Source organism: Fundulus heteroclitus, chromosome 6 (assembly GCF_011125445.2).
Source record: "Fundulus heteroclitus isolate FHET01 chromosome 6, MU-UCD_Fhet_4.1, whole genome shotgun sequence".
NCBI classification, from domain to species: Eukaryota; Metazoa; Chordata; class Actinopteri; order Cyprinodontiformes; family Fundulidae; genus Fundulus; species Fundulus heteroclitus.
This window is the reverse complement of record NC_046366.1, coordinates 33071379-33094498: the sequence shown is the minus strand read 5'-3', so window position 1 is coordinate 33094498 and position 23120 is coordinate 33071379. Positions and strand designations below refer to the sequence as shown.

At 39.3% G+C, this 23120-nt stretch overlaps 1 protein-coding gene across 1 annotated transcript in view; it reads left to right on the top strand.

Annotated features, from left to right (window-relative positions):
* The first annotated feature begins 748 nt into the window (after positions 1 to 748).
* LOC105930938 (integrin beta-1) overlaps positions 749 to 23120 on the top strand; it is a 37966-nt gene continuing 15594 nt past the window's right edge. The window contains 5 exon segments of the mRNA XM_012869389.3: positions 749 to 1035; positions 17717 to 17783; positions 18782 to 18867; positions 22432 to 22645; positions 22758 to 22928. Of these exon segments, the coding sequence (XP_012724843.2) occupies positions 17717 to 17783; positions 18782 to 18867; positions 22432 to 22645; positions 22758 to 22928 (538 nt within the window). The 5' untranslated portion in view covers positions 749 to 1035.

Sequence of the window (23120 nt, the reverse complement as noted above, 5' to 3'; positions counted from 1 at the left end):
GTATTTTGACTCCTAAAATAAAATAATTAGATATACTGCACTTCAAATAAGATGACGGAGATGAGTTGTTCCTGTTTTAAGTGCAAAAATTGTTATTCCATTGGCAGATAATCTTATTTGCCTGCAGAAATCAATGACAAATACACTCATTTCAAGAATATTTTACTTTAGTTACCGTTTTGCATCAGCCTTTTTCTTTTTGGTCGGAATGATTGTCTTATTTTTTTGAATGTTGAGATGTTTCGATTTAAATGTATCAACCAAATAAATCATTAATCTGTTGATTCAAAACACACATTATGACTCAATTGAGGCAGCTGTAAAAGTAAAAAGTGGGCCCCAGTCTGGTATCAGTAAATTGTTGCTGCCTAATAAAGTACTGGTGAGTGTAGATCACAGTATACACTCCATGTTAATTATCACCTTATATTTCCTCTTTATTAGTATTAGATCTACTTTTAACTTCAGTTTTAAGACTTTTAAACACCACTTCTAGATTTGGACTTATATTTTCTAGGTGCATCATTAACAGTAGCGGTAAATGGATAAGGCTGCGTAAATAAATACTTCAATAGTTGAGTAAATATGATTTTTTTTGGTGTAAATCTAAAGTTTTCGTTTTCCCTCCCACCGAGGTTAGCGAGGGTTCACGCGCCGTTCGTGCGTTTGTTCTGTAGGCCTGTGAGTGCCGCAGTGCTTCCTGTGTGGGCGGGGTTAAGAAGTGGAATCAGAGGTTCGTAACTGATGCATTAAAAAAAAAAAGAAGCCCCCACCAGTGTTATACTGGGAGCAGCAACGTGTTCATACCAAGCTTTAGATCCGCATTTACTTCTCTTGTAACGAAGAGTTAACGGACTTAGTTGCTCCAGTAGTTTTTTTTATGTTTTAACTGTTTTAATAAGTCAAACAAAGCGAACCCAGTTAACAGTTTTAGCTAGTTTTTTTGCTCTGGGTATCCGCTAAAAAAAAGGGACACTTTCTGGACCTAATGTTGCTCTGAACCCGCAACAAGCCTCCATAGAGCGACAGCTTAAGGTGAGTAATGTTGTTTTAAGCGACATTTATCCAGCTCTGTCGCGGTTAGAGGGACTTACAGGAGAAAAAAGAAAGCCAAAAAAAAAAAACAATGTGACCGGAGAAAGCAAAGAATGTTTGTCTTCAGGCGCTAAGTTCTGGGTGTGGATCAACGGCAGGTTAGTGGTTGGAGAAAAAATAAATAAATTACTAGATAACTTCTCCAACAGCTCAACGACAGCGGGGTTTAAAGGGGTTAAAGAGGTGTTCGTGTTTAAAGCTGAGCAAAGGCTGGAAATGAACGTGAACTAGAGTTTAGTGGAGAAAATAGGCCAGGAGTGGCAGCTTTGTGCGGCCAAACAGGGCAGCACTGGTGGGTTAGAAAGAAAGAAAGGAAAGGAGAAAACACTAAAATAATTGATTGTTTTATGGTTTTATTATTTTTTTTTTATTTAATGTTGTTTCATTGGAATCACCTCCTCAACGGGTAATGTTTTTGGTCATACTTGGTATCAATCCATAGCCAGTTTACTCTTTATTTCTATTTATATAACCCCAGCTACCCAGTTTTCTGAGTTACATTTAAAAAATAAAAGTACTTTTGGCTTCAGATTTCACTTTAGCTCTTTTATTCATGAAATTAAGGCGCTTGAGGGCGATGTGAGTTTTGCCCAGGGCGGCACCTGATGAGGGGCGCAGAAGTTTTTTTTTTTTTTGGGGGGGGGGGGGTCTACTTGAAGTTTTAATATTATTTATTTCATTGTGTTGGGAGTGCCAATGTGCTTAGATGCTGAGGTTGGTAAATTTGACAGTTTTAGGCCTTTTACGCCTAGCCTAGTCTTTATAAAAAAGATTAGCTCCCTTCTGCTGCTGGTGAAGATTCTTAGTCATCCAGTTTATGGATGACAAACTTTTTCCGAAGTTTGAAGACGTTTCGCTTCCTATCCCGGAAGCTTTCTCAATTCAAAAAGTCTGGAGTAATCATGTGCTTGTTATCTAAGCCATTACAAGGCCTTTGTTGGGCAGTAGTATAAAGCTTGCAACTCCACATTACTACAGACTTTTTGAATTGGGAAAGCTTCTGGGAGAGGAAGCGAAACGTCTTCAAACTTCGGAAATAAGTCCAGTTGTTTTTTTTTGTTTTTTTTTTACTTTTTTTGGAATAAGCTCCCTTACATCATGGCAAAAAAAAATGTGTACACTCGGGATCATTTGCAGAAAAGATTTCATCCACACAAGCCTGCACAAATATGCCGCTGATTGTTGTTTTAAACATGCCACACACATAGGGGGCAGTGTACCACAAAACTAAATCCTATTTCAGCCAATCAGAATCCTTCAAAACAACCACGTTGTCCCTCCGTGTTGAGAGGCTGCAAAAGTTGCTTTATACTTGTCGCGCATTGTGGAAATGAGACGTGTGGACACGTCGTCTGCAGCATTTATCCTCCATGCGGCTTTTCCTCCGAAGTAGCACTATTCTCCGAGACTCTAGAGGGCAGCGTTGTGATCCTACGTCAAGCTACTTGCATCAAAAACATTTTTATTTTAAAAGACAGTTGTAAGAGTGCGTCTAAAATCACTGTCACATATAGCGGCTGCAACTCAACTGAACAAATTAAAAGTGGTGTTTGCATTTGGAAAGTACGGATTTAAATGGTGTTTCTTAAGAAGTCTTCTTCATATTGGAATCCCGACTATTTTATTACTTTTTGGACTACAGACATCTCCGACTGTGTTAACTAGAACACCGTTAACTCGGGTGTTACGCTATTCCCAGCTCGTAGTTCCGACTTCTAAGGTAACTGGAACACAGCGTAAAACCTCAACGAATTGGAGCAGTCGGGCTTGTAAAAACAAACAAGGAAAAAGCGCCTGGACCCAACGTAAAAATCAGCACCTCTCCGACAGCATTCATTTTTCCTCCACTGCATGTCCAAGTCCATAACAATGGTCGCAGATGTGACGTCAGCGGCGCGTTATTTATTGCAGACTGTGAAACGTGGGACCCTGAAACTCCGTTTTGCCACGTACACACAAACAGAAACGCCATTTTTTTTTTCTCAAATCTCCAATTTGGTCAGAGTTTTCAGAAATAATCGTTTTTAGTGGTGCAAAACGGGTGTTTTCGTGTGGATGGGAGGCCAAAACGCAGAAAATGTGTTCTGTGTTTTTTTGGTGTGGGAAATGGGTCGATTTTTGTGACTGGTGAGACCTTGTTTGTGACTACAAACAGGTGGACTAATTCACGTAAGAAACTGAACAGCAGATGGTGTAATCTTGTAATTTCCTAATTTTTTTTCTCTCAGATGGTATCTAAATGTTCTCTAATAATATGTCAGCACGATTTGATACCCCGGCGCCTTTAAAGATGAGATGACATTTTTTTAGAAAACGGCTACAAAGAACATCCTTCCTTAAAAAAGGGACGTTCAACTTGCATCTTTTTCATGTAAACATGGTTAAATTCGCATATAGATATAACTAATGTCCAGTATTTGCTGGAAAACAACCCCTGCCTGGGCCAGAAGAAGCGCATGCTGTTGTTTTTAAAACGGTCGAAGACGTGATTTAGAAATATTCGACCCATCTTTTTGGTCAATCAAACAGTGTTTCGTGGGACCCAAAAGTTGAACACGGTGTCACGGCCGTGTCGTCAACGGGAAAGGGGAAAGAAAATGCATAACGTGTGAGATTCTGTGTGGTTTCCTTTTACGTTCTAGAGAAGTGTTAACCAAAGTGCAGCTGCATGTAAAAGCAAAAAAGGCTGTTTATGAGGGGACAGTTCAGAGAGATTGATTCGGAGCATAGACACAACAACCGCGGACTGGCTGATGGTAATATGCTTACTAGACATACATTTCTGATCTTTTAAAAAAAAAAAAAAAAAAAAGATTCTTAGAGACCTGTAAGGTGAACCTAAACTGGACTCCGGTGTGGTCTGACTACATCATGGACTGTGTAAACTGTGGTTGAGGGCCCAGTAAGTCCGGCACATCTTAAAGCTGGCCACTTGGGTTAACCAGAACCTTTTAGAGGCTCTCGTTGAGCCTCGCCCAGAGCTGTCAGCGCAGGTATGTAAGCAGGACAGGATTGGTCTTGTCTTTCTCAGTATCTTCCAGTAAAGAAATCACAGCCTGAGGGCATTGTTTTTTTTTTTTTCTTCTTCTCGAGGATTACGAAGAAATCAGATTTGAAGCTTATTGGGGAAAGCATAACTCATAAAGTTGGTGACCTTTTTTTCGGGTTGTATGCAACATTGCATTGACACGTTAAGGCACGTCCTCAGTCGGGAGCAACAACATGCGCACGTACATTTCACATCGGGGCCTGGTAATTGCAGACACAAGGAAGGACTCGTCTGCAGAGACGTCTGTGCCCCACTGAGTCACTTCCCTTAGTTACACGATTGTGATGTTTAAAACCGGGGAGTGCTAGCCGGAACAGGCCACAGGGTCGTCCCGCGTTACTCAACACCAGACCTTCACCCTGGACCCGTCACACACGAGTCATTAATGACCGGCCTTACCCAACATGGATAGATGATAGATGAAGGAACCTGTCCGGGACATGATTATGACTCAGACGTTTTAAGATTCAATCTGATTCTCAGAAAGACCCACCAGAGTGTTTTTCTGTGGAAAACAAACAAAAAAAAAAAGAAGTAAAGAGACTTCTTTGAATGGATGTAAAACAACTTCATGATATCACTATAGATTCATTTCTCTTGATTGGGTTAACAGTATTTTAATAATTGTAAATTTGTCCCTGTTGGGATAAAAGCTGAGAGAAAGAGAGAGAGTCGCTGGGTTTTGGTTCCAGTTTTCTGTGACGTACTGTGGAAGTTGTGTAGCTGGAATGCATTCCCTCATCCCTTTAATTATAGCTGGCAGTTTAGGATTTTCTTCCTACGATGGTAGGGACATTTCACCAGAAGTCAACTTCTAAGTTACTTTGGTTTTTTCCCCCTAAATCTCTGACGTTCCCTTGCTTTAATACGGAGGGTTCCCGTTCCACATCACTGACCTCTGTTGTCATCGGAGCTCATTTGATTGCAGTTTCTCTGGTGAACCAATTATTCGGCTCCACCATGGGATTGAGCGTTTAGTGACTGAGAGTACTTCACCCTGTTTAGATGGGTGACGCTGAGCCCTCTGTGAAAGTGCAGGCTTCTTGTGAGTACGTCAGGATATCAAGAGAAGTTCAGGATAGGGCCGAACGACGACTCTATAACAATATATAGGGATCAATAGAAGTGTAAGAAAAAGAGGTCATTGTTTACATTTCAATTGCTGTACTGTGAAATTACTGCTGCACTTTATCCTGTAACTATCCTGCAAAGTTACTTTATTCTGAAATCCACTGCAGTTCACTGAAATTCTCAAGCTGTATGCAAACGAAATTTCGTTCTGTACGCACCCTATGCATACAAAATGACAATAAAGTTTGTCTAAATCTAAGTCTTAAAAGTGGCAAAACTTTTGCATTCTAGCCTATCATGTAGGTCAATACTACAGTCATTACATCCTCCCAACCAATCACAAACACAGACCCAGGAACGCTCCATCACTAAGCCCCGCCCCCTTCAAAGAGGTTAGAGAACACATGTTTTTTTTTTTGTTTTTTTTTTTTTTTTTAAACTTGCAGTTCTGGTAAAAAAGTTGGATGAATAAAGGATTGAGTTTGAATTCAACATTTATCTAAAAATAGGTCCCTAAGCTACTGCATAAAATGACCAGGGCTGCACTTAAGAAGTTGGTTGAACATAGGGTTGAGTTTGAATTAAACTTTTTTTATTTTTATGATTTTGATTTTATCAATATGTTTTCTTTTTTTCTGTATCCTCCAGGATCCACTAACATCGTCTGTCTTACCATTCATACCATCTCGGTTAAAACACCTTTAACTGAACTATCTGGCATTGTACTGCCCCTTCCCTACCTGTTGCTGTACACCGCACTGGTCAACTTGCTGAAAAATGGCTGCTACATTTTTTTTTTTTTTTTACAAAAATAACTAACAAATTGGGGGTTTTGGGAGCATATTTCTGTTTGTGAACAAACAGTCGACGTGTTGAAACCAAAGTAGAAGCCACCCATTGCTGCAAAGGCCAAGACGCACCACTTGCGTCCGAAAAGTGGATGTTTACTGTTTCCTGTATTTCTGAACTCCTACCATGTGTACACGGTTTTATTGAAATGTTTTTTTGGATTATTTATTGAGCGTTGTGTTTCCGGGACAAACCTGGCTGGAAATTGGCTACATTTTACCCTGCGGCTGGGGGATTTTATTTCGTATTTACCTCAAAGCGGATGCGTTTTGCTTTGCCGACGTGTCTCTCTTCCTGTCTGACCCAAGACTTTCCCGTCAAATTGTTGCGTATTATTCGACCAAGAACTACGCAGACACAGTCTATTGCGTAGAACCGTTTTTCTGCCAGATCGGACGCTAATTCAGACTCGGCCTAAACACTGCTGGAGTGTTGCTGCACACTGCTGGTCAGCTGTCTGAAAAGCTTTTAGGCTTACAAGGAGGCGGACAGAATTGGCTCTTTTGGAAACTTTTCTTTATAAGAAAAGACTCAGAAAAGGTTTGGAGTGTAAAGGAGCGGTTCTCGTGACTCTTGTTAAAATAAAATTGAGCAGCATCTTTAAGCAGCTGACTGCAGACTTTCCCGGAGCGGATAACCCAACTAATTAACCAACCAATATCAGCTGAGTTTACTTGTTCTATGACGAGCAGAACAGTAAAAAACAAAAAAAAGAAGCTTATATTCTGCACAGGCATTTATCATATATATTTCTATATTGAAATGTGGCTAATTAAACCTTAGCGTTATTACAACTGTAATAATTCTGTATTAATTGAAAGGTTTGGATTTAACCTTTGAGGGGCTGAGGCGCCTAATTAGAGTGAGACTTAGATGCTTATTGGGCTTTTTACGCTCTATACTAAAACTTTTCTCTGTTTAGTACTCAACAAAGCGTGTTAGTTTGGCGAGCGTCTACTCTAAATATCTCACCAGCTTCGTGTTTCTGCCGGATAAAGGTGGTATTTTATGTGCAGAATAGGTTTCCTTTACATAACATGATGTGTTCAGTTAGACGGGAAGCCCCTGCTCCTTCAACAGTGAAGGCGATAAACAAAAGGTCATGTTGTGTAGCTAAAGGACCAGGAACGGACATATTGGGGGGGGGGGGGGGGGGAGAAGGTTAATGTGTTATTAAGACATGCTCTAATTTCCCAGCAATGCTTTTGATGTGATCTAACTTAAATGAGCAATACGCTGCAAAAGTATCAAACAACTCTTTCTTACTTTGTACTTTCCAAGGCGCAGGACTTTAGTCTTGATCAATAGTTCTGACTTTTTCCGTTTTAAGTCTTTCTTTGACTATTAAGTGGACAAGTCCGTTACAAAAGAAGCAGAAATAATTAGAAAAAACAACCTGCAGGTGTTGTCAGCACGGTTTGGTAGCTCCTAGGTATGGGGCTTTCACTTTAATCGTCTGTCTCGCTGATTTACCAGTCAGGGCAGGTCCGGCTGAACATTTTACAGATTTCAGTTCTCAATCTGTTAGTCAGCGAATCTCCACGTCATTTTTTTTTAAATGTTTTTCATGGATTCAACTTTAAGAGATGGGATTAAACTCTGTTGTTGTGAAGTTGTCTCTTACATGGAGACAAAACACTGGTTCACCCCTTGAGTTTTTGGGCCTTTTTTGTTACGCAATTCTTTTGTAGGTCAGACTTGGGTACAAATCCCACATTCCTCTAAAAAAAAATAATCAAACTGCACTGGATTTGGTGAAGAAGCAGCCCAAGTCCTAAGAAAGGCCAGTCGATGACCCGTTTCTAAACTGATTCTCTGAACAAGTCGTTCTTTCAATGTGTTAATAGTTTATGTTACAGAAACAAATCTGCTGAGCAACCAAAACGAGTAATTATAGAAGCGACCCTAACTTACTACAGGACAGTCACTTTAATCTTAGGGTAAAAGTTTAGTAATTGCTTTAAAGAAAAGCATATCAGAATAGGGCTCGGCCTTTATCGCAGCGTTTTAGCGTTAGCGTAAAAATTTCTTATCGTGATAAGAAATTTAGATTTATCTCGACAACGATAAATGCCGACTAATTGTGTCTGAAAACCCCCAAAACAGCCAGAATATTCAGGATGGTCATTTTTATTTATTGAGAGCATCAGTAAATTCTAAAATATAATTAAATGCAGTAACTGTGTGCAGTTTGGTAATAAAACCCCACTTCTTTATGTAACTCAAGTCCTGATGATTTAGAATTTAGTTTCAATATATGTTACATATTTAAATGGTTTTTTTTAAGGACAGTATTTGTGCTTATTGGGCACTAATTGACATGCAGTCACAGCCACACAGTTTCCTGAAATACTGCAAGAACCTGTAAATACTTTTATTGTCGTAACATTACCACAATATATCAGGCTGAAATTTAAAGTCCATAGCGCCCGTCCCCATCTCAGACCAAAAGTGACTCTGCAAGTTCAGACATTTGTAAGAGCCAAGCTTAGGGGCCCGTCATAACACTGTGTTCGACCCAAATAGATGTCCAGCTACCAAGAAGGAGATATTATCTTTGTCTGCACGTTGCAGATGTAAGCTCTACTCTAAACATCAGTCTTCAAGATAAAAAAAACAATGAAAGGCTTGTGTTGTTGTTGTTGTTGTTATAAAAAGGTATTTCTATTGAGACTGGACGATAATTCAATAATGATATATATCGATCGATAGACGTATATCGATAATAGGGGAAAAGAAAGGGTAAATAAAAAGTTCAATAGAACAGTTTTCCTTCCTTATACATTCTAACCATGTAGGTTAATATTACAGTCGCTACATCCTCCCAACCAATCACAACACAGACCCAGGAATGCTCCGTCACTAAGCTCCGCCCCCTTCAGAGAGTTCATAGAACATGCGTTTCTTTTTTCTTTTTAAAAAACTTACACTTCCATTTTTGGTAAAAAGTTGGTTGAATGAAGGGTTGAGTTTGAATTCGGTGTTTGTTGTTTTGTATCTACAAATAGTTCACTGAGCAACAGCATAAAATGGCCAGGGCTACACTTAACATATGTTTTGAATTTGGTGATAATTATCGATATCGAGCAATATGATTTCTAATTTATCGATATGTTTTTTTTTCTATATCATCCAGCCCTAATTTCTATTCTATCGTGATTATTTAGATGAATGTATACTACTCCAAAACCATTTAGCGGGGTAAACTGAACAAAAATCCTGCCGTAGTGAATTTTTATACTTGACTGCTTGGCAAACATGGAAGAGTAAATGTAAAAGTAGAGGTTAATACTAGTTGGTGATTATAAAGCATGTTATCCATTAAAGAGAAGCGTGCTACAAGGTTTTAGGCGTGCAAAAAGCTAAATTGTGCACGTTTTACCCTTTTATAACAGCGTTTTTATCCAGAGCTCGTCGTAGTCTTAGCTGAAATCATCGTCATTTATAACCCTGTGGGAAGTCGTGTCGCATTAAAAGGCCAGAGGGTTCGTCATTGCAGCCAAGTTGGTGCAATTACGTTGCATGAGGTTGTGTTAAAATGCCTTGCTAGACTCAGACCAGTGTGTGGAAGTGGTTCCATTTTGCACTTCTGTTTTCATGAGAACAGATCGCTTCAGTAACACCGTGTGGTTAACCTTTAATCCTGAGAGCGTAGCAACCACAGAGCCACCAGCAAGCTGGCGTATTTCTTTGTGTTTTCGCTTTGCAGGGTGCGTGCATGTGCAAAGGTGAGTCCTTGATGTGTGCGTATGTTGGCTTTAGTGTGTCTCTGGGTCAACGGTTACCGTGCAACCTGCTGGAGAGACATTTCTTCTGGAGGAAGCAGTCGATGAGACCGACAGGAAACAGTTTCTGTGGGCGCTGTTGGCTCCTAATCTGATGTCATTTTCTGTGATCTCAACCATTATTACACCCATGTGCCTGAACTGTGGCTAGTCAGTCTCAACCTGGACCCTCTTATTGAAAACTTGGCATATTTCCTATTAAATCATACTGTATATTCTTCAGTGATGGTATCAAAGGCTTTGGTTGTTTTTCTTTTTATATCTCTCTCTGTAGGTGTAGAAGCAGACTCCGATGTTATATTGTTCTCTCTCTTTTCTCTCCTACTTCTTTCACCTTTTCTCCCTTTATTTTTTTGCATTTTGTCTCATCTGTTTCTCTCCTTCTTTTTTCTCTTCCACCTTGTTTCAGTGTCCATTTTTTAGACAGCGACCGCTGTCTAAAAAATGGACAACCCATCACAAAAGACACTTCTCATCCTGGACATTCTCTGTTTACACTGTTGCCTTCAGGCAGACGATACAGAGAAATCAGAACAAGAACCAAACGTTTTAGAGACAGTTTTTACCCGACAGCAATAACAAAACTAAATGCAACCAAAAATAACCATTAATTATCATGGATGATATGTGTGAGAATGTACTATTTTTTTATTTATTAGTTGTTTTTATCAGTTGTTATTTATTTATTATATTGTGTGTAAATTGTGGGACAAACATTTATTTATTTTTTATTTTATTTAATTTATTTTTTTAAACATATGCACCAATCAATGGTACTTTTTAAAATTTCGTTGTTCTTTTGACAATGACAATAAAGTTTTCATTCATTTTAACATGAAATAGTCCCAGCATAAAACCTAATAAAGTTTCCTGCATATATAAATCAAGCGGAGCACTATAGAGAAAGCAGTAAGGCTCCACTTTTGAAAGTAAAATCTGTTGGGCTCATTTTTGCCGTTAAGCAAAACAATTGTTATTGCTACACTGTCAGACAGGACACACACATACACACAAAAATAGACATAGAGATTAGAAAATCTGCTGGGTTTCGGTTTTAACCAGGAAATCTCGCTCCTTCACTCAACATACTGATAAAGAATCCTGGTTCCTGGTCACTCAGGGCTGCATGTTAACTCCATTAGGGCTATGTTATCAGTGCATTGATGTTTCAGGAGCATCATTCACCTACATATTGTTCAAATGCATGAATGTCTGACCTCACTAGTTTTGTTTTCACCGTGTTGTCAAGGACTGACATGCAGAAAATAGACGTAACATCGTCCCCGGTTGGACTGAAAGGGATGGAGGTAGATGAAAGTGTTTGTACATCACTGAACTTGGTTTAAAAATCCTGTTCAGAGTATTCAGAGCCAAGGTTGTTAGTAAATGTTGCAGGATTGCATTGCAAGCTCCGACATTTTTTTTGGAAAGTGGGAACGTTTCTTTGCGAATTGTTAAAGACCAAAGTGTTTTTCCTACTTATTTTTACACGTTAATTTGTCGTTTCGTTCCCTTGGGGGGGTGTTTGCCGTAAAATTGGCGGGACAATCGGACGGAAACGCGGCTTAACGTTTTCTGTTGCATCTGCAGGGAGAACGGAGACGTAACCCGGCAGGCCGAAGCTGTTTTTTTTAGGTGAAAACGGAGTGTTTTCAGCTGATCTGCGTAGGAAAAGCCTGGTTCTGGTCCCTGAGGCCCAGATTGAACCAGAGCAGCCCTGAACTGTGGGACCCTTCCCCTGCAGGCACTGAACCGTAACAAAGGTCCTGGAGGTCTGGTTTCAGCTGCATTTTTAAGAACAGTCTGAGCCTAGATGTGTCAAAAAATGTTTAAGTGGTGGGAACGACCGCGCTCTCTGAGCCAAAGATGATATTTCCCGAAAGAATCCACTGAATTGTCAGCTGTTCTCTGTGTGTTTGCTTGTCAAAGCCATAGCCAGGCCTCCATGTGAGCACTGGAGCTAGCATCCAGAGTCAGTCTTCTAAATATTAGATTCCCAGCTCTGTCGCAGCGAGACCCTAAGCCGACAGGAAATTGATCAGTGCGTCAGATTAATTCAGGATCTGAGCAGCATCCGTGTGTAATGTTTCCCCCCCACAGTTTAATTTAATCGGATCCAGGGACGCGAAAAGGATTCGGTTTCACCCTTTTTGTTGTTTTGTTGTAAAAACAATTTTCCCTTTCAGCTGCTTTTTATCCTTCAGGGCTGAGAAGACTGAGAGCAGTCGTGTCCGAATCTTTTACTCCGGGGGGCCATAGATCCACCAACTCCAACTTTAAACACAAAATAGTTTTATTGTAAATTAATTTATTTTTACCTGCTCGTAATAAACTAGACATGCGACATTTTAATGCAGTAAAGAAGTCTGATTTTTCACCGTAGGTCCAAAAACAGGCTCTCAAATGTTAGCCTTCATAAAGGAAAGGTGTACGCTTCCCTAACCTTTTGGGTCAAATGTTTGGTAGTTTTTTGGTCTTGAAATAGTTTTTGGTCTATTTTCAGCAACAACAAGAACTGTCTTTGAGATCCCCAGCTGTATTTAGCCAAGTTTAATATACGGCCCGCCCATGTGTGTTTCTGAGGAAAAAAAAGCCGCTGGAGGTTTGTGGTCCTCCTTACTATAAAATTAAAATGAAAACAAAGAAAAAGAGAGAGGAAAAACATTGTTTTATCCGTGCTTGTTTTGTTTAAAAAGATGGTGGTTAAATCTATCCTGAAACGTTACAAAAACACGTCCATCATCAGTTCTGGTGGCTGGAGGGCCAAACTGCTGCACTGCGGTCGGGGGGGCCACACAGAATGGCCCCTGGGCGGCACGCTGTACACCCCTACAGGAAAACCTTCACATAATCCTGGAGTATTCCTGGAACGAGTGCAACAGATGTGCAGCAGCAGGTTTTATGAGACCCAAACTGTTCATTTTAATCCTTGTAAATGTTGTTTTCATAAATTTACATGTTTGGACATTTCTTAAAGTTGCCCAACTCAGCTGCAAACTCCTTTTAATTTCACTTAATAACTGCAGTATTTATTGTTTTCTCTCACTTTTCTGCTGGTACATGTGAATTTACCCACTGTGTGACAATAACTAAGCTCTCTATTCTATTTGGCAACATTTTCCCCCATAGGAAGCAGAAGTAATTACCTGCTGAGCATTTTCTTGGTTAGTAGAGCCACACTAATCAATCAGAGTTCAGAATCGGCTAATTTTCCCTCGATCGCATCTGATTAGGACTCTATAAGCCAGATATCAAAGAGATCCCCTTTTTCCTGTATTAAATATATGCTCCAAAAGGAATCCTCCAGCTGTTTTTGGTTTAGAAATACATCAACCAGCAGTGTGTGTGCTTTGATGCACTTGTATGATAGTTAAAAATCAGTATTAGATAAAGGTGAGTGACGTCACGTGTACTTAATAAATTATCTCCCTATTGCTTATTTTTCTCTTTATCAAAAAAACTGCAGCACATTTTCTTTCTCTTTTGAAAAGAAAACAGAATAGGCAGTTCAGACATCAAAGAAAATGTAAAATATATAGATTATCTGGGGAAACCCTGATTGTTGCATCTCTGTTTAACAGATTTCTCTATTACACCTCCTTTTTAAATTTTTGCTGCTTTGGGAACATAACTATCATCAGATTTTGGTAAAATGACTGTTTTTTTCCCCTTCTTTTATGTTTTTTTTTTTTATACTGTCAAGTACCGTTCTAAATGGGTTTTATTCTAAATGATTCAGTAAGATCACGCGTTTGCTGCTAGATCAGGGCTGTGGACGTTTTTCCTCCAGCTGATGGAGACAATGAATGCCTTCCAGTCGCTCAGTCATCGCTTTGCAATTTGCAGCCCTGTGACGAGGCAAATCCCAGCGCAGCAAACGGAGCTGCTCTTTGGGAATGTCAGGGTGGAGCATTAATGGTGGAGAAATTCTCCACAGCTGGGCTTGGTCTGAATTTAATTATGCTTTTTGTTTCACATGTTGCACACTGCCCTGAAACAAGGTCTCTTTTGTCAGAGTTTAGCTTTGATTTTTTTTTATGTTCTCCAAACATCAAAAACTCTCTTTCTGTTACTTTTTTTTTAAACTGCATTTGTCACTTTTACAGCTTTTGCCTTGTAATTGTGATCAGAGCTTTAGCTTAAAATGATTTATCGCCATGATTATTAAGTATTGTTTTACAAACCGGTCTCTCACAAATGAAACCACGCTCAGACAAATATAATTATTAAACAAAAGAGCATTTCAGATATGTGCCAGAAAACCAATTTCTTACCATCCATTTAATTGTTGGGTTTTAGAAAATTACAATCTTCTTAACTTGGACAATTTGAAATTGTTTAAATTTGCTATATAAATAATTCATGGATTTGCACCATCACCCTTCGGAGACTTTTTATAAAACTAAAACCTAAGAGGAGATTGTGAAGTGCCTTATAGACATACAACCTTTGGGCTTTAATATCTGGAATAGTATTCCATTCACTATAAGAGAATGTACATTTATCACTTTTAAGCTTCAAATTAAAGAAAATGGCTTAAATCAGACCAACAATGTCCTCATTCAGTCTAGGTCTCTGTCATACACATGCAGCCTTGTACATAATAAACCTTTCCTAACGACCTTTTTTATAGTTTTGTCTTTGGAGATACAAGCCCTGCCCTTGTCCTTTTTTATTTATATGTTACTGATTTAAGGTTTAAATGTTACTGTCTTGGATTATGGGATTTAATGCTGCATTTAATGCAAACCGTCTCAACCAGTTGAGTGGGCGAGTGAGTCCGGGCTTTTGACTAGTTTATGTGCATATGTAATATATTTATACAAAAAGTACAAACTTTGAGATCTGTTGTTGACTTTTATGTTTTACTAAATGCTTGAACTTTTAGTATTTGTTCGCCTTACACATCTGGTCAAAGGACAACAGTTGAAAATTAGCGTTGTAGCTAATACTGACACATTTACAGAAATGTCCTTTAACGTGCACTGTCCCTGTTAAATCATTAAATAAATGAATAAAATTTCAGCAGCAGGGGGAGATTACCCAACGTGATTAGAAAGTTAATTCAACATTTAATCATTCAGGCATCATCCAGATAGATGTTATAACATTTGCTTTTTTTAATGAGCCAGCCAGGCTGAGGTTGTGCAAGTCTCACTTTTCTCCACATAATCGTGCCGTACTCTCATTGTGAAGGTTTAACTGCTCTTCATTAAAACAGCAGCTGTTGAAAGGTTATTCTGAAGAAACGGTTTGTCATGCTGCCCTCTGTGAGTCCTGTCTGCTGTTGGTTTACGCACAACAACATGTTGTTTGGCTACGTCGTTTTGGTTTAAAAGCTACATGGTTAGCTTTTAAACCAAAGCTACACGTTTGTCGGATGTTAGGGAAAGTAAAATACAAAAGCTGTTGGCTAAAACAGTTTTAAAAATGCATATATGATTGTACAGAGATTGGAAAGGCATGTTATGATTTATGTATGTTTTATAGTTTTAATTTCTATAGGCCTGCTGGCATTCTGACTCTGTCTCATGATATTGTGATTATCTCAGAAACGGATACAAGAAACATTAATTTAATCTGATTACGAGGAAACGTTTCAAACGATGTTCTGGCTGTAGTTTCTCTCTGCATCTTTATTTTTATTTTTTTTGTGACTGATTAGCTCAACAACCAGCTGCATTTGTTGACTCAGCTTTTACAAACAGAATATTTCCTGCATGAATCCTGCAGGGGAAATAAACAGAGTTCCTCAACCTTTTTTGGTTGTTTTTTTTTCCAAGGAAATGGTGTGTCATTGGTCTCATGGAGAATGGCCTCTTGACCAAATAAGGCCACGTAAGCATTTAACCCACGTCCTTTTCTGGGTCCAGCGTCAAGGTTGTCCTGAAATAATCTAAATTCAGGCGTTGAGAGTTTGGTTTGGTACCGCTCTCTGAAACTCTCTGTGAAAGAACCGCAGTTGTTCCTGCAGAGTTTGGGTCTCATTAAAGCTGCTGCTGCTGCACATCTGCTGCAGTCATTACGTGTCTGCGGCTGGACTCTGTTATTAGCCGGAGAGCGAGTCCTGGAGCTGTGTTCCTTCATGTTTACTCTGCTGCCTCTTGTTCGCGTCGTCACTACCTGGACACGGCAGAGAAGGGTGTGGATCAAAGATGACCTGCCCCTACATGAACCCCACGCCCACACTGGACCGAGTCGGCGTTAGTCAAGTCATTGCACAGGGTTTGTTTAAGCTAGGGCTGCCTAGGTTCAGTCCAGCATCTGGATGCATTGGGGCTGGGCGATAAATCGATTTAATCGATTGATTCGAATTTACAATTCTTTAGGATCTCATTTTTGGAAAATCTGGATTTTATTTTGCCAATACACTCATTGGGTTTCCATGAAGAGAACAGCATGTGATGCTGAATATATGTTTAGGCAAATATATTGTCAAAATATTGTTAAGTAGAAACTTTTTTTTTACCATAATACAAGGTACTTCATTTACTTATTTACTTTTTTTTTTAACTTAGTTTGAAGTTCACAAGTGCAGTGAAGCCTGTTTTTTAGCTCAATGTGTAATACAACTAGCAGCAAATGTTTTGTTATATTTTCATTGTTTATAATAGCACGGCGGCCATCTTGTTTTACAAGCATGTTTCACAGCTTGTTTTTAGTTGCACTTTGAATTCAGGTCAACTCCCTGACGAAATGCTTGACATAAAAAGCAAGGTTTTAAAATAATTTCTTTAATTTCTTTTTATGAAACAAAAAGGAGGAAAAAAATCGATTAATAGGATTTGGTATGAGATTTATTTTTTTAATCCATATCGCCCAGCCCTAAGATGCATCTCTTCTCAGATTTTCCTCATCAGCGCAGCGTTCGGATCTGCAGAGCTGTGGTAACGAGCCGCTCATTTGATTCAGCTGTGTTGGGGAGTTTAATCTGGCGAGGCGTTTAAGGACTTAGCGGAAAACACAGCTCTGACCCTACCACAAAAGATCTGGTGCTAAGCGATCCTTAGCTCCAGTTTATTTGGGGAAACAAAGAGGCTCTCTTTGTATCTGAAATCCTCCAGGAACCTCCCCAGTGTTTGTGTCCGGTTCTTATCCTGAGTTAGAAGAGCTCCAGACGTTGAAGGTCAAACATCGCCCCTCCCTTCTGTCGTCACTTTGGGTCACTGAGCTGCTACGTCGCATTTCTCCCCCATTACACTCGAATTGTAATAATAATGGCTCAGATCTGAGTCAACGGGTGTGGATGGTGCCAACAAAAAAGGGATAGGATGGGTGGAGGGAGCTCTGCTTAGAGGCGGCAGGTTTTTATAAAGTAACGTTGACGTCTCCAACTGGGAATAATAGAACCAGCCGCACCATTATGTTATAGAGAAGTACACAATTCAACTATTTATTTATTTATTTATTTTTAATAAGTCAAAAAGTCCCTCAGGGCTTCTCTGAGTGTCCTGCAGGCCCTCGTGCGTTGTTTAGTCTGTAAAATGAGGTAGGTGATAAATTCCTATTTAAAGCTACATGTTGTTCATTTAACATCTTGTATCGTGGATGAGTATCACACTGAGGGTTGAGAAGTGTTGTGTTTGGTGTTTTAACACGCTCAGATGCTGTGTTCACAGCCTGCAGGCGTCACTTAAGTGGGACATTTGTGTAACTGTTGGCTCTGGGTCACAGAAAACAAAGGCTTGTGCTGCACTCTTCATTTAAGGCGTAAATCTGACTAAACATGTGTTTTTTAAAGAAAAAAAAATTCTGCTTGACTGTGATTTTAAGAGAATGTGTAAGTTCTGCAGGTTGTGTGCTGCTCAGGTGTAGATCTCCTTTGTTTCTTCTCATTAGTGTCTTTTTTTTTTCTGCCCTCTCACAGATGAATCTCCAATTTCTTTTTATAGCAGCTTTATCAGCGCTCCTACGGGGCAGCTTGGCTCAGCAAGGTAAGAAGCACAAACACGCTGCTTAAATATTAACCATTACCGTTTTGTTTTTTTCTTTTTTCGTTATACCTCATTGATCCGGTTTCAGGATTATTTCATTTGTTTGCAACAAAACAATCACGCAAAAGCTTTCATACCCTTCGAACCCTTTCATGTTCGTTGCCTTTTTTTAGGATTTTAAATGATGCACGAAAACAAAGTTGTTCTTAAATGTGAAAGGAAGAGGAAAGCTGCTTTCTTGGTGTTCTCTGAGCACTGCAAAAACGGATCTAAAAATAAGTAAAATGTTCTTAAAGTTAGTGTTTTTGTCCTTGATTTGAGCAGGTAAATAAGATGATCTGCCAAAGGAAGGAGTATTTTGACCCCTAAAATAAGATAATTAGACATCCTGCACTTGAAATAAGACGATGAAGATGAGTTGTTCCTATTTTAAGTGCAACAATCTTATTCCATTGGCAAACCATCTTATTTACATGCTCAAATCAAGGACAAATGCACTAATTTTAAGAACATTTTACTTACTTTTAGTTCTGTTTTTGCAGTGAGGTGGTTGGGTTTTGTTGAAGAGTATCAGGGGAAAAGGTGGTAAATGCAGGCCACACAGTGTGGATTTTACTTTCTAAAAAGAGAAGTTTGTAAAAAGGTTTTCCATTTTTCTCCCACTTTTAAAGTAAAAACCTACTACAATATATCAAAAGTTTACAGTTACCATGTGAGAAAATGTGAAATAGCTCCAGGGGCATGAAATCTTTACCAGGACATGAGCATTTTAATGCATTTTTACTGTTTAATCCTGTTTTTTTCTTTTTTTTGACCAGTTTAAGGGTTGAGCTCATCCCCTCATTACATCATCAGTTGGTCTGCTGCCTGAAACATTTCCCATCGTGACTCACTCTCTGAACTGGCAGGGGGTTTCTGCGTCAGGCAGCAGCTGGTCTGAGTTAGTGAGACACGGGAAAACTTGTTCGCCGCGCCTCAGAGATGCTTTTCTCTTTCAGATGGGAGCGAATGCATCAAGGCAAACGCCCAGTCGTGTGGGGAGTGCATCCAGGTCTCTGAGACGTGCGGATGGTGCGCAGATCAAGTGAGTTCAACTTAGAGGGGTTATTTTATCTTTAGGAAAGCGTGCCAATGAAATACCTTGGGCTTTCTTGGCTTTTTTGATGCTTTTGAGGAGCTGTCATGTGCAATAAAGGTACATAGCCACATTATATGCTTATAAAAAAAGACCAAAAACTGTTTGATCATGAGAAAATAAGGTTATATACATCAAGCGTCCATCTTGATAGTGTTTTGATGGTCCTTTTTTTTTTTTTAGGCTAAATAGAATCCAGCACCGGGCGCGACTAACAGATATAAACAGATGTGGCGCCATCTAGTGGCAGTATCGCAGAACTACCACAATGCTGGTTTGCTTAATTTATAAAATGGTATTAAATAATGCAATGCCTCACAGTAAAGCGGCAGCTCGACGTGATCGAAGACCAACCATTATTAATTTAAATAAAACAATCTACAGCAACTTTAAAAGCCTCATATCAGAACATTTACTCACGTCAGTCATCTCTGCGGTCACATCTGAGGGATCAGCAGGTTTAGAGTCCGCTTCATTGAACACCAACTTTTAGACTGTATTCCCAGCGACTTTCCAGTGTTTTCCCTTTTGAAATCATATATTTCTTTGTGTTATTTTTCACTAGATCATCAACCTTTTCTAATATTTCAAAATGCGCATTGAAAAAGATTGACGAAAACAAGGCTTGCGTGTGTCTGTCCATATTCTATCTCTCTCTCCTTTCCTCTGCCATCAAACGCCCCACAGCATGCTCTCTCTCGCCGTCTCCCAGTCTGACAGTAATATTAAATGGTATCGACTTTTCTTAAAAATTGCGATGGATTCTTAAACTTGGTGCATGTTCACACTGCCGTCTGTTATCTGCGTTGCAGGTGATGTTATTTAACGTTAGTTGCTTGATGTTCCTCCATCTAATTACTTAGTTTGAGCATTTGCCGTGTTATCAATATCCTATTGGGAACGCTGGCTTGTGAAATTTGATTTGATTGATTGATTGACTTACTACCTCTTCTATTGTAGAGGTAGTAATTTTAGTAATTTTCATACAATAAATTCCTGTATGAACCTGCACACTGAGAAACGCCTATTGCAATGACTGCTCAATGGGCCCAGGGTCTGATCACATGATTTGTAAAGTAAACACACTCTTAAAAAAAAAAACACATACTGCCTTTTAGACCACATGTAGTGTCTGTCTAAGTTTAAAGCCCATCTTTATCAGTCTTATTGACATTTTCTGTCCCAACAGTCAGCTGTTAATAGGTAATTAGAAAAAAATCCATAAAATCATTATTTTTGTTGAAGGAACAGGCAGCGTTGTTATGGATCAGAGTGAGCTGAGTCGGATCTTGGCACTGGCTCATACTTTTGTTGGACTGATTATATCAAACATCGTGTTTTTGGGAACTAAACTGCACAATCCTGCAGGGTATTGCAGTTTGGTACTTGCAGCAACACGACGTCAAATCAGCTTCATCTTTCTCTGTATGATACCAGTGATTATCATCTCGGTCTTGGAGGCCCTACTATGCTGCACTCTGATTGGTCAACGCACACATAAGGAACTTAAATGGCTTTAGACATCTGTTAAGCCAGGTACCAGTTGGTAAAAAGTTATTTATTTATCTAAAAAGTTGCGAATTTATAATTAAAAACAGCAGCATGTGTTTATATGGTTAGGAGTTTATTAAACTGTGTTTTTAATTTATCTAATCTCTTATGTTTTAATTGCTGTAGAGGGCAGAGGAAGACCTTAACTATGACTATTAAAAGAAATGGGTCAAAGCACTGCTTCTTTATTTATGTTCTGAGTTCATTGTCTCGTGTTCTTCCTCTGAGTGTTTGCATTGTGGGATCATTCTCCAGCATTTCTGTCTGGGCTTTCCTCTCAACCTCATTTCAGATGATTTACAGCAGTTCATGTAAAGTAAACAGGTTCTTTGTGTCTTTATTGCCTTTAAAATTATGAGTTTTAATTATCTGTGGCCTGAAGGTTGCCGAGTTTATTTGGAGAAATAACAGAAACTTAGTTTTCTTTCCAACTAATTTGGAAAAGCTTATCATTGTTATTGACATTTTCTGTCCTAACAATATTTGTTTTGTTTTATTAGTTGTTTTTTTCCTGTGTTCAGTGAGCTATTTATATGTTTGTCATGCCCTAAGGTATGATGACAATAAAGCTATTCTAATTAAAATTAATTTATTACATACAGCACCAAATCCCCACAAAAAGGACTTCTTAAGGCTCTGAAAAACTTGCCACACGTTTTCATAGTCAGAAATGTATACAAAAAAAACCTAATACAATGATACAAAAGGATTCAATGTCATTTATGTACATCCTTATTTGAGTCCTAATTTTGATACAGTGCTTTCAATTTTAGAAGAAAATATTTGGTCAAAAAATTTCCACATTAGGAACATTAAGAGGCCCAGCTGACTGTCACCCGCTTGGCAGCAATCCCTCATCCTTGGCGAGCATATGCCGATAGTGGAAGCTTGATTGCATCAAGCCATTTAATTTGCAGCAATCCCTCCTCATCTGTGGGTTTAGTAATGTAAAAGTGGATGCTTAATTGAAAACAATGGTTAACCTTGCAACAGTCACTCACATTGAGTAATCATGTGGCAATAAGATATGGTTGACTGCATGGAGTTGATAATTCTGCAGCAATCCATCTTCTTATGTGATGATTTTCCAGTGGATGATGATTGATTGCATCAATAGTTAACTTTGCTGCAATCCCTGTTCTGGACAAACTTGTAGTGACAGTAGATGGTTGAACCGTATCAATGATTAGCCTTGCAGCAATCACTCCTCTTAAAGAAGCACCTTTGGTTGGTTTCATAGTATCGTTAAATTGGCAGCAATCCCTTCTTTTGAGCTAACCCTTTGCAACAGTAGATGGTTGATTGCATAATTTAAGTTAATAGAAATCCCAAGAGAAAGCATGTGGCTGTGCTGAAGGAATGATTCCAATGAACCATTGACTTTGAAGCAATTCCTCCACATCTGTGGGTTTAGTAATGTAAAAGTGGATGCTTAATTGAAAACAATGGTTAACTTTGCAACACTCACTCATAATTGAGTAATCATGTGGCAATAAGAGATGGTTGACTGCATGGAGTTGATAATTCTGCAGCAATCCAACTTCTTATGTGATAATTTTCCAGTGGATGATGATTGATTGCATCAATAGTTAACTTTGCTGCAATCCCTGTTCTGGACAAACTTGTAGTGACAGTAGATGGTTGAACCGTATCAACGATTGGCCTTGCAGCAATCCCTCCTCTTACACAAGCACTTTTGGTTGGTTTCATAGTATCATTAAATTGGCAGCAATCCCTTCTTTTGAGCTAACCCTTTGCAACAGTAGATGGTTGATTGCATAATTTAAGTTAATAGAAATCCCGCCTCTTGAGAAAGCATGTGGCTGTGCTGAAGGAATGATTCCAATGAACCATTGACTTTGAAGCAATTCCTCCACAGCAGCAAAAAGCTGTGGTGACAGTGAATGTTTGATTGCACGTCGCATCTGGAATGTAACAGACAATGTGCTCGCCTTCCTGCAGAACTTCCTCCCCGTTGGTACGCCCAAGTCGGCCCGCTGCGACGACCTGAAGTCGCTGACTGACAGAGGGTGTAAACAGATCGAAAACCCACGTGGAAGCGTCGTCATTAACAAGAACAAAGAGGTCACAGTCCGCAAGGACAAGTCTGAGAAACTGAAACCTGAGGATATCACCCAGATCCAGCCTCAGAAAGTCACCCTGAAACTCAGACTTGGTAAAAAATAGCTCTCCTGTAGTGAAAGGTTGAAACGTGTAAACTTTGTCTTTGATTTGTGAAAAGCTAACAGAGCAGAAGTAGATGTTCAGTGGTTTTCTCTTTTCTTCAGGTGAGCCGCAGACCTTTAAACTGAAATTCAAGCGTGCCGAGGACTACCCCATTGACCTGTACTACCTTATGGACCTCTCCTTCTCTATGAAGGACGACCTGGAAAATGTTAAGAACCTTGGCACCGACCTCATGAGGGAAATGAGGGAAATTACCTCAGACTTCAGAATCGGTGAGTGGAGAACGAAGGATCCTATCTGATGGAAGGGATTGATATGGGGGGAAATAAAAGAAAACATTGTACAATATTTGTATTTCCAGTTCTTGTAATCTCCTAAATATCTGTCCACTCATCCATCTGTCCAGCATTCTGTTTTATTAATCCGTCTACCCATTACACCTGGTTCACACGGCAAGATTTTAA